The 11874-nt window shown below is 41.5% G+C and overlaps 2 protein-coding genes across 7 annotated transcripts in view; both read left to right on the forward strand.

Moving 5' to 3' along the window:
• Positions 1–7562, forward strand: part of LOC145423310 (uncharacterized) — a 32086-nt gene extending 24524 nt beyond the window's left edge. For both annotated transcript variants that reach the window (XM_080295606.1, XM_080295607.1), the window contains exon 17: positions 72–7562. In XM_080295606.1, the coding sequence (XP_080151732.1) occupies positions 72–6130 (6059 nt within the window). In that variant the 3' untranslated portion in view covers positions 6131–7562. The remainder of the gene's footprint in view (positions 1–71) is intronic.
• Positions 7563–7568: 6 nt separating this feature from the next.
• Positions 7569–11746, forward strand: LOC145423312 (uncharacterized). 5 transcript variants are annotated; one of them, XM_080295611.1, is made up of 8 exons: positions 7569–7765; positions 8772–8858; positions 8958–9343; positions 9439–9595; positions 9698–9764; positions 9879–10035; positions 10925–11066; positions 11478–11746. In XM_080295611.1, exons 1-8 carry the CDS (start codon positions 7703–7705, stop codon positions 11598–11600), a joined length of 1182 nt encoding a protein of 393 aa, XP_080151737.1. In that variant the 5' UTR covers positions 7569–7702; the 3' UTR covers positions 11601–11746. The 5 variants fall into 5 exon arrangements, 4 of the variants coding, with proteins under 4 accessions (XP_080151737.1, XP_080151735.1, XP_080151738.1 ...); XM_080295612.1 differs by lacking the exon at positions 7569–7765 and adding an exon at positions 8318–8456; XR_013904369.1 differs by having other exon boundaries at positions 8772–9343; positions 10879–11066; positions 11478–11550.
• The last annotated feature ends 128 nt before the right edge of the window (positions 11747–11874 follow it).

The following is an 11874-nucleotide window of genomic DNA, read 5'->3' on the forward strand; positions in this document are numbered from 1 at the left end:
CATACCAAAACCATACCAGAGAGTTGTTAGACTTAGTGTGTTTTCTAATGTGTTATCTAATTTTTTTCCAGGACTTGAAAGAAACCGCCCCAATCTTCTTCTTGGTCTAGCAATCGTCCAGAAGGTCAAACGTCCAGGAAGTTTGCCACAGGAAATGGAAGACAAAAGACCCAAAGTTCATATGTCCAAGGACCCTATGTGGATCCCAAAACCACCAGTCCTTTACGGTTCTGACAAATTGGAGATATTCCAACCCTATGATCCAGAGACTCCTGCTAGTACCACCCCTCCTGGTTCACCATCATGCCCTGGGTCACCAACAGACTCTTCCTCCTCTGGCTCAGTCACCATACCATCTCTATTAACTTCTGTTAAAGCGGCCCCTTCTGTTTCTACCTCAGCCACTATTGCTGCAACACAGTCCACCTTTAACAGCAGCTCTGATAAAAATCCCATTATTGCATCCAGTGATAAGACACCACTACAGACAATCTTGAGTACCTTGTTTCGTAGTAATCAGGCTGACTCCACTGTCTCTGATGGACGTTCTACAAAAACAACAGTAACTGTTAAGAAGAACCCAGTGCTTTCTGGATCAGTGGTGGATCCAATTGTCCAACAGTATGGACACAAAACCAAAGCCAAGGAGATTGAAGATGAAAATGACTTTGACCGACCATATGACCCAGAGGAAGAATATGATCCAGCAATGGGATATGCAACCGTTGCTCCACAGACCACAGAAAAAATTAAAGCTGATGCCCCAGCATTATCAAGCTTTGTGGAAGATGATGTGGCCTATGATCCAGAGGACGACACTATCTTTGAAGATATTCAAAGTAATACTCCTGTAGCAAAGCCCCCTGTTACAACTCAAACATTTGATTCTCCATCATGCCCAGTGACGGTTTCCACTTCTTCCCCAGCACAAACTTCTGCTCCAGTTGCAGTCATGCCACAACTCCCTACGGGCACAGTGGTTGTCTCAGCTGCAACACTAAGTGAACAACAGAGGATGCTTGAGGAACTCAATAAACAAATTGAAGAGCAAAAACGGCAGTTAAAAGAGCAGGAGGAAGCACTACGTCAGCAGAGAGAGGCTGTGGGAATGTTCATGGCTCACTTTTCTGTTTCGGATTCACTTATGTCTCCCCCACAAAAATCTTTGTCGCTTAACCAACTGTCCTCTCTGCAGAAAGGTATTATAAAAACAGAGTCAAAATCTTCAGAAACAACAGACAAGGCTACCCCCCTTACAGAGACTGTGGACAATTCAAATTTGGATTCACAAGCTGTGAAAGTAGAAGACGCAACACCCGTCAAAAATTTAGGAAATGATACAGATGGTGTTGCAAAGCAAGATGAAACACAGAAAGGTGTGGAATCTGACAAATATTCATCTGCTGGAGAGATTGAAGATTCTGATGTAGCTTATGATCCTGAGGATGAATCACTTTTCAATGAAATTCAAGATGATGTTTTTAAGGGGGGAACTGTAACAACTATGGACTCTGTGTCTAGAGCAAGGTATGGTGGCTCTCACAAGGGTATGTCTCCAAATTCATACCACAGTAGAAAACGAAGGTCATCACCAAAAAAGCGGAGTCATCGGGAAAGGGACCGCCACAGAAGTCCTTCAAGACAGTCACAGCATCGTTCTCGTTCTCGGTCCCGAAGACGCAGAGAAAAGGATAGACACAGAAAGAGTGAAAGAGACAGGTCAAGACACAGAGTTAGAGATCCATCTGAACGGCAGGGACGCCATCGCAAAGATCATACCACACGCCGGCATTCTCTTGGGCGTAGAAGATCCCCATCTTCTTCTAGAAAAACAGAATCTGTGTCAGTTTCACCAAAACTGAACAGAGGACCCTTGCCTCAGGTCCCTGAGAAATCAAAACATGCAAGTGTTCCATGCAGTTCTCTAGACTCTGCTGGACAATTTGAAGAGAGTAACATATCACATGTTACAATCAAAAGTGATCCAGATGGACAAAAATCAGAGTGTAATCATGTTGAGAGCTCTGAAAAACACTCACACGAACCTCTATGTAATGTGAAGCTTGAGATTTCCGAACCACCAAAATTTCAGGAGCTTCAAAAGATTTCACTGAGTGACCATGATATGACACAGCAAAATAAACTCTATAAACAGGACAATTTGTTTCACAGCAAACTTGACAGTACAATTCCTCTTAGAGAAATTGATCCACCTATTCGAGATTCTCCCCAAAGCCCAGATCCAGAACCACAGTTTGTGAAACCTAGCAGCATAGAAAAGAATGACTCTGTTAGAACTGATGAAGTCAGCGATTCAAGGGAAGATATTAGAGTCTTTGAAAATAATTGTTTGCCAATTTGTGGTCAAGCAATGGTGTCTGTTGGAGATGTGATCTCAAATATTAAAAGCATGGATTTTAGAGCATTGAATCTGAAAGCTTTTGGTGCCAAGGGACAAGGTCTGACAGAGACACATAATGAGACACTAGCAGACAATCCTTGTTTCAAGCATTCAGAAACAAAGGGTCAAGAGGGAGGATATTCAAATCCAAGTACAATCTTAGGAATGAGAGAACAAGGTATTCAACATCAAAATACTGTAATAACTGGTTCATGGCCAGCCTTGAGAGATTCAGAAATGAGAAGTGAAGCACTAGATAGTAATAATGCTGGTGTGCCTTTTATTTCTGATGTAAATCCAGAAATAAAATGCCCAAGTCCTGATGTTACACAAAATATTGTACCTACTGTTACAAATTTGTATATGGGAGAGGCAAGCCTCCAGCGCAAAAGACAAGTTAACATCATGAAGGGCCCTTTGTCTGACAGATCTGCACCTGGTAATGTTGGTCCAGGTCCAAGGGATTCTTTATCAGCTGTGTATCATCTAAATACAGATATGAGCGGGCTGTTTGAAGTTAATGAGAGAAACCAAAATGTTAGTTGTGTGCAGGAAGGTTTACAGTGTCCAAAGACAAATGAACATAGATCAGAGCCAGAAAACATAGATATCAGGAAAGATGTGAAAAAAATGGGAACAAAGCAGTCATTTGGGGGTCCACAGGTAGAAGCTATGGCTCCAGATAGTAGTGGAGGTGGTAGAGGACAAAAAGATAAAGATGAAGGTCAGATTTTTAGATCTGATGTAAGTAGTGGGATGAGGGAGTCAGGTCCATTGTTTATGGCCTTAGGAAGACCTCCAAAGACAAGACATGATGGCAGTATGGCTTTTGAAGAAAGGTGCCCCGGTAAAAGTACTCTTCAGCCACATGGCACAAATGCAGATTTTGGCAAGCTTGGTGGCAGTCATGCAGATGCAGTTAATTCAAACATGTTGAATTCAGATTGGAGAGGTCAAGGACTAAGGGATAAGGAGAATCAAAATAAACATATAAGTGCTCCAGATTGGAATGGCCCAGGATCAGACATAAGAGATCATTGGAGAGGGTCAGATTCAGTCAGGGAAGCACCATTGGTACAAGATGAATGGAGTGTCCATTTGTCTGATAGAAGAGGTTCAAACATGGAAAGCCAGGGACCTTACACGGGAGGGAGTGGAGGCCCAGAATTCGGACAACCAGGGGCTGAAATGAGAGGTCCAAACATGCAGTATCCAAAGCTTAATAGTGGAGGACCAGAGGACTCACACCTCATGGAAGAAGGACTTGAAAGGATAGACCCCATTATAGACAATCAAGGACCTGACTTAGGAATACCAGGGGCTTCAGATTTTGTGGGACCAGAACCTAAAAGAAGAAGTGTAGCCATGGAGGTTGCTGGATCTGACAAAAGAGGTCCTGTGGGTCCACATTTTAGAGGATTAGGACCTGAGAAAAAAGGTCCACATATGGAGCAAAAAGTACATGACATCAGGGGTCCTGGCGGTCCAGATTTCAGGGGAACCTGGGGTGAAAGGATGGGTCTGGATATGGCTGGTCCAGGGTCTGATAGTAGAGGTCCAGGAATTGAAAGGAGAGATTCCATGGAGGATCCTGGGACTAATAGGAGAGGGGCTGGGTGTCCAGAATTTAAAGGACCAGGGCATGAGAGGGAAAGTATGTCTATCGAAGGTCCTGGACATGAGAATAGACGACCTGGAGGTCCTGGGTTCAGGGGACCAGGACCTATAGAAGGTTCTGGGCCTGAGAGAAGAGGACCTGGAGGTCCTGATATCAGCAGGCTAGGGTCTAATTGTAGAGGTCTTGCTATGGGGCCTGGCAGAGTTTCACAAGGTCCAGATTTTAGTGGGCCAATAAATGAAATACCAAGTTTTCCTATGCATAGCCAAGAACCTGAAAGGAGAGGACCTGGAGAAATAAACACAAGTGGACAGGGTCCTGACAGGAGAGGTTCACATATTGGTGTTGCTGGGCCTGAAAGAATTGGTCCAGGTGTGGGAGATCTAGGGCCTCACAACAGAGGACGAGGTGGACCACATTTCAGGGGTCGTGGAAAAGAAGTTGGGTATCAAAATATGGAGATTCCAGGGCCTCATAGGAGGGGTCCAGAATTTGGTGCACAGCGGGTGGAAAGGCCAGGTTCTGATGTGGATCCTGGGCCTGACAGAATAGCTCTAGTAGGTCCAGACTACAGTGAAAAAAGATATCCAGATATGGAGGGCTCAAGACCAGGTTGGAGAAAATCAGATGGCCCTGATTTAAGAGTTCCAGGCTACAAACATGAAAGTTCAAATACTGAAGATCCAAGACATGGGGGAAGGGATGACTGGGTAGCGTGTGAACCTATTCAAGAAAACCCAGATTACCATGCCCCAGAACCTGATAGATTGGGCCAGAGCTTTAGAGGTCGAAGGCCTATGAGGAAAAACATTAGAAGACCAGGGCCCGGCTTCTGGGGTTCTGCTCCTGAGAGGAGAGGGCCAGACACAGAGGAACAAAGGTTAGATGAAAGAAGGACCAATATAGAATTCTTAGGACAAGACAGAGAATGCTCAGTGGATGACTGGGAAACATATGCTAGTAGAGGATTTGGACCTATCCAAGAGGGTCAAGATGAACAGGACCAAGAAGATATTAATCAAGGCCTATTTAGTGAATGGAGAGGCCCTGAAAGTAGTGGACCAGGTCCCATGCAGAATAGACCCAGTATGTTATTTCAAGGACCTGTAAGGGGTCGTAGACATAACTGGAATGCTCCTGGCTGCAGAAGTGCAGGGCCTGTTGAAGAAAATCCAGATATGGTATGCCCAGGGCCAAGTAGGGGAGGTCATGGAAATGATTGGACAGAGCTTGATAGAGAGGGTGCTGGGGAATTCTTTACAGGAGAAAGAGATCTAGACAATAGAGGACAAGACAGAAAAGCAGGGCCAGGATCACATATGCACAATCATCCAGATATGGGAAATGACTGGAGGCTGCCAAATGTTAGGGGAAAAATGAGAGGGCCAAACATTGAAGGGCGTGGGGCTCTCAGAGGAGGTCCAGGCCTGATGAATTCATGTCTAAACAGGAGGCAATTTGAGATGGAAGGCCCTGATAGAAGACCTCCAGCAGGTCGAGATCTAGGACCCCCAGGACCTGCAAACAGAAATCTAAGCATTGAAGCTCCAAGGTGTGATGGGAGATTTTCAGATAGTGGTGATCTAAGATCTGAAAGGCATAATGTAGAACCTGAAAATCCTGAACCAGGTAGACAAGGATTTGATTTCAGAAGGGAAAGTAGAGGTCCAAAAATGAGAAGTTTGGGGCCCAATAAAACAGACAGCAGGGGGCCATCACCTCAGCGTTCAGATTTTAGAAATGGACCTGGTAGGTGGGGTGACAACACTAGGTCTGAGCCAGATCCAAATAATGACATGCAGGTGTCAGATATAAGGGGGGCAGGTTATGTTAGTAGGGGCCCAAATATAAGGGGGAGAGATCCCAGGCAGAGAGGTCATACACCCATTAATGAACGAAGAGGTCCTCGTCCCATTGCAAGATTCCAACATCCTGGAGATCAACATTTGGCACAGTTTAATAGGCCCCGTGGCCCAGGTCCAAATAGCGGAGGAAAACCATTCCCTGGTTTTGAAAACCCACAAAATCAGCAAGCCATAAGACCTCAAAGACACAGAGGTGCCTTACTTCCCACTCCAAAAGAAGGTCTCATACGTTTCCCCAAAATATGATTGCTTGGATTTTGGCATGAAACTAAAACACATTTCCAACAGACAGAGCGGAGTAGATGTAGGTAAATTGATAACATGTAAAGAATGGGTAAAACCTGCTTGTAAGAAAGAAGAAAGAAAATAGCACACCTGAAGGTCCAATCATAAGGGAAGAAGAAACAAAGGATAAGGTCAATTTGAATGAAAAAATAATAATGGGTTTCAGAATTAAAAACAAACAAACAATTAACCTCTATTATCAGTGTTGGAAATTAAAGCAATGGTGAGCCAGATTAGTCACTGGGAAAAACATGCAGACCTTTAAGGACCTAAAGCTGAAGAATCAGACATCTAAAATTGCTTAGCATTGTTAGACTTGACAGAAATACCTTATCATAATGCCCAATGAATGTATTTCTTTTCTCACTGAGACTGACTACCCATGTGCTTGTTAAATTTTAATATGACATACAGGCAAAGCCATGCAAAAAATCCAACTTTGTAACTTGATAGAAAAGTGCTCAGAGATTACCATTTAAGTTTATTGTGTTGTAGTTTTTCTGTTTTCAAAGTAGATGCTTTTATTATTGTTTTTTTGATTATTAGTAAAAGTCCTGCTAAATATAATTTTCAGTTATAAATTTAACTTTATTTGTATTTGTAGATTGACAAAGTCATAAATGTTTTGTACAGAAAATGTACAGTTTTTTTTCTGTGTTTGTTTTTTTTAATAGCCAGACTGTCAATATGGTAGCTCTCATCTTCTTTTATGTAGTTCTGTTGGTTAAAAATGACCCGTTCCATTACTTTTAGAATGCAAGAAGTCAATAAAGTAACACACTTTATATGAAGTCTTATTTTGTCACATTTAGATTGATAGCTTAAAACCAGTTAATTTAACAAGCAAATCTCATATCAAAGAAAAGTGACAGTTTTACTACCTTTATGGCAATAAATTATTCTGAGACATAAAAGCTGGATTATTTTATTTAAATACAAACTGCTAAAACTATTCGGTGAAACATTTCAGATCTTCTGATCACTGTAAAGATTACTCATGACTCTGAGGTATTAATTGTTACTGGTTGTCTTGTAAAGTGGGTGCTGATTCACACACACACAATGGATTCAAACTTCAGGCAAATTAAGGCAATACTTAATTCGTTTTTAGGTTTTCGAGGCCTCTTGCTGGGTAGTGTGGAAATCACAATATGCGAAAGTGGGTCTACATATTTTCTGTAACCCTCCACATGTATAAAACTTGTATTGCAGGAGTCTAGTTTAACTCAAGCATTGTCACTGCTGTTCTGTTGTTTTCTGTCATTTTACTTAGGATTAATTTCTCTGTTTTCCATAGTAGTGTTATTCTCAGGTCTTAAGAGATAATCTGTATAAAGTTTGAACTGCAACTGGAAATAATCTTTTATTTAAAATAAATAAGGAAGTCATTACAGTTTTTGCAATGTGAATGAGTATTGTGGAACAGTTTTTGTTATGTAGAAAAGTACTATGTTGGCCAGTTGTGCTGTTAGGGGTGGTGCTTAAACTTCTTTTTCTTTGTAATATATATTTAATTCATTTTCTCAACGACTTATGGAAGGTAGGGTCATTTGTGTGGGGGAAACCTATCCCAGGTTGCTCAGAGCAGGAGATGAGGTAAATCTGGAAAGTTCACCAGACCATAACAGGTTTAACACATGAGACACAGTCTGTTTTGGACCCCACGAGGTTCAAACTAGATAGTTATTTTATATATCTAAAGACTTTAAGATATTTTTTTATTGTGCTAATTTTTTTTTAGGTGCAAATGCTTTTATTCATTTAAAAAATGACACTCTTTCAGTTTTTATGAATCAAATAATCAAAACAGAAAATCTGGAAATCTATCTATCTATCTATCTATCTATCTATGCGCATGTATAAATGTAGTTGTCTAACCATGAAGTTTCAAGAAGCTGCAATCAATGTATTTACATATTCTGTTTTTTGTATAAAAATGTAACATATTTAACTATTTTTGATCGCCAAAAAGATACTGAATGACAGAAAAGCGTGGAAAAAGTAGGACTATTCCGCCCCCTAACTGATCAATAAAAAAAATAACATTTTCTAATTTGACATAAGTAATTTATGATGACAGCTGTCGGTTTTCTTTAGGACCTCTCGTATATTTTCCGCTTGTTTTTGTGTTTAAAGTTCCGCTTACGAGCTTAAAGAAATGATTGTATACTGAGATAATCGGAGGTTTATCTGTGACGGGGAGAAGGTTAGCGCCGGTAACTGGACACGGTCGTCGTTACAGCCTGAGGCCAAGCATTAATACGTGCTAATCCCCGAACAGAAAGCGGTACAAAGACTTTATTAATTCAGTAATAACAACCTTTTATGCATTTGTATAACTTAAGACTGATTGTTTTAAATGCCCTGGAGTTTCTAATAGTATTGCAAGTTTTAAAATGGCGGTACAGCCTGTTGATTTTGCCCAGGTTATGCCAACGTCTCCTTTGCTAATTGTAGCTAAGCTAAAATTCACGACAACGTACCTTCACGACCTAAATTATAATTATACAATTTCTTTAGCTAACATTAAGAGTAACTTTAAGTAACAAAGTATTTAGAGTAAGTGGTCTGTATTATATCTAATATTTTTCCTGATCTGTAGGGAAATATGTCCTTTTCTTCAACCTGTAAAAACATCAATGTGTTACCTTCATCGAGAGAACAGATAAGTGACTCTGCTGGAATGATTGTGAGTCAAGGTGGATGCTTTACCCATGAACATGGGGAGGTATTGGGCAGTGAGCTTGGGCTGATGGAGATGACAGAGGTTGACTGTTCTCACCTTCAGCATCTTCTCCAAGCCCATGTGGAGGCACAGTCAGAGTTTCCAGATGTCAGATGTCACCTCTCTACAGTGATGGTCAAAGAACAGGCCACATCCACAGTGATTTCTCCCTTCAGAAGCGCTCAGGCTATTGATCTATCAACTTCAAATGAAGACCACTGTATAGTAATGCCTGGAGAAAAGACACCAGTGTCTTATGGAGAGGTGCCAGGTTTTGTGCTGGCCAGAATTAGAGCTGAAGAAAGCCCAGCTGAACCTTTTACCAGTGACAAGAAGTCTGTACAGAATCGCACCAGACCAGCTGCTAGAGTTTGCTTAGAGAAAAGATTTAGCGCCATGTGTGCTGAAACCACAAGACAACAAGATATACAGTCTGCAGTTCTCAGCAAGTAAGTTTCAGAGATATGTATATACTATATGTGACTATCATTTTATTAAAGTATAGCATACATGTACTCATTTTGTGTGATATGTCATGTTTCAGTTTTTTGACAATACTTCAGCAGTCTGCAGAGGTTCAAGAGACAGTCACGCATCCTCCAAAGCAGAAGTGGGTGAAAATGGACAGAGCAAATTCTTTTGGGGTGTCTAGTTCATATATAGAGGGTGTTTATGGCCCAGTCACCAACACGTGTGGACAGGTATGCTGGGGGGAAAAAAAACAAATCAATGTGCTTTTAATATTTCTTAATGGTAAAGCAGAGCCCACTGTTTAATCCTTGGTTTTTCTGATTTAATTTCAGGTTATGATCCCCAAGAGCGTTTTAAATTTTCACCCAGCAGAAGAGCTGCCTTTGGTTAATCTAGAAAGTAATAATTAGTATTCTAATATTTCTTCATAAGCCATAACTGTGTTGTTGGCTACAATTATGGACTGAAAGGCTGTGTCTAACTTGGTCTCACATGCTTGGGTTTTTTCCACAGAGGATGCGGTGATACCTGCTGCGGTGATACCCAAAGCTGCTAAAGCCGGCCCAGACTCTGCTGGAGAGCCACAGAGCAGCAGGAGGAAAATTGCTAGATCTAGTATGTTGCTCAGCCAGCGCCGGGAGAGACACAACAGTAAGGAGAGGGAGCGCAGGTGAGCAGCCGAAGGTTACACATGGAAGCGTCCCTGCATCCAGTGTGCAACAAGATAAACATTTGCATTTCAGGAATATCCTGGGATGCTTAAAGTGTGTTAAGTGTGCTTGCTTTCAAGGTCAGAGATTTAAAAGGCGTTGCATTTAGGCACAAAAAGAAAACTATTTACAAATTTTAAACATTTTGTCCTCTATTTCGGGTGGAACAGTGGTGCACTGGTTAGCGGTGGCTGTAGTTGAATATGTGTGGTTGTCTGTCTCTGTTTTAGCAGGTCATCTATTAATTGGAAGGTCGGTGGTTCAATCCATGGCTTGTGCAGTCTGCATGCCAAAGTATCACCGGGCAAGATACCGAACCCCATATTGTACTCTGATGCATCCTTCAGTAATAGAAAGTGCTTGCGTGAATGGGCGAATGTTGTATAAAGCGCTTTGAGTGCTTGAGTAGAGTAGAAAAGTGCTAAATAAGAACCAGTCCTTTTACCAAAAGTGCATTCATAGTTTCTTCTCAGAGCCTCGCACTCACAGTGTGGTGATGGCATGATTTAAGTGAACTCAGTCCTCGTTTGAATATATTCAGATAAGTAGTGCAACAGCAACGCATCAGAACTGAACATCTTTTGGGTTGTGATCATTAGTTTTAGCTGCTTTATGTGGAAACTTGATTTATTTTGATTTAAAATAAGAGTGTCACTGAGGACTGAAAAGAAACCTGATTCCTATGCAAATGCTAAATCAGTTTAAAACCGATACACTCAGAAGTTAAATGGTTCATGATTTGAAACTGCTGACGAGTTACCAAAGAATTCTTAGTGACTGATGACTGATTATTAAATATACAGGACTGCATCGCTCAAAATCATCTGCATTGTCTGCGCTGTCGTACAGGAAGAGGATTCGTTTGTGCTGTGATGAACTGAACACGTTGGTGCCGTTCTGTGACTCGGAGACGGACAAAGTCACCACCCTGCAGTGGACCACAGCTTTCCTGAGATACATTACTAAAACGTATGGAGACACTTTTAAAGAGGTGGGCATGTGTAGAAAAGTGATTGATGAAAAGTGTCCTCTAACTGAATTATCTGAGACTAGAAAGCTGTGGCTGGAAGATAAGAGTTAATTACATTTCCCCTTGCTGCCTGTCTAATTAGTGAAGGAAACTTTGTGACTTTTGTTATTTAGAGTTCAAACTAAAGTCTTCACATTTTTACAGTTTAAAATCAAATAAACTTTATTGTTTTAACTGAGAGAAATCATCTGCTGCAGTTAGATTATGCTGAAAAAAAATGTACAACGCAGCAAATAAAATCACGCCATACTTACAACATGCACTACCGCCACCAGAAGGGCGATCTAGACAGCTACAGAGTTGCAGGAAGATAAAACATCTCTGGTACTATGTGTCATGAACCACTTCAACCTCCAATTCTTCTGTTTGCAGGAGTTCCAGAAAGTCTTCGCTCATGAGAGAGAACGCTTTGGTAAGTCCAGCTCAGGTCAGGACCCAGTGCACCACAGGATGGATGAGACACTGAGCAGCATTTCCCTGGCAGCAGAGCAGTGACCTCTCCTCATTGTTTTCTTCTATATGTCAGCCACTAAACTAAATTCAACTGTCAGAGTAGCTCAGGCTTGCCCAGTGAGGTGTGGGGTTAAGATGAAGTATTGTTGACATGGTAAAATATATCCTTTCGATCACACTGCAACGATCTAGAAACTGGAAGGATTAGTTCAGGTAGTGTGAGGGCCGAGTTTAACACATCAACCTTTTGGAAAGGAAGGGCTTTCCACACACAGATGGCGCTGTTTCTCTTCGAAAAGCACAGGCGGCGCTCTAG

Source organism: Astatotilapia calliptera, chromosome 20 (assembly GCF_964374335.1).
Source record: "Astatotilapia calliptera chromosome 20, fAstCal68.1, whole genome shotgun sequence".
NCBI lineage: Eukaryota > Metazoa > Chordata > Actinopteri > Cichliformes > Cichlidae > Astatotilapia > Astatotilapia calliptera.

Excerpts from the sequence above, each read along its gene's own strand:
- LOC145423312 (XM_080295609.1), top strand. The coding sequence starts at position 7,703 with ATGGAAGGTAGGGTCATTTGTGTGGGGGAAACCTATCCCAGGTTGCTC. Across the intron at positions 7,766-8,771 it reads TGCTCAGAGCAGGAGATGAG|GGAAATATGTCCTTTTCTTC; the intron begins GTAAATCTGGAA and ends CCTGATCTGTAG. Across the intron at positions 11,067-11,477 it reads ATGGAGACACTTTTAAAGAG|GAGTTCCAGAAAGTCTTCGC; the intron begins GTGGGCATGTGT and ends TTCTGTTTGCAG.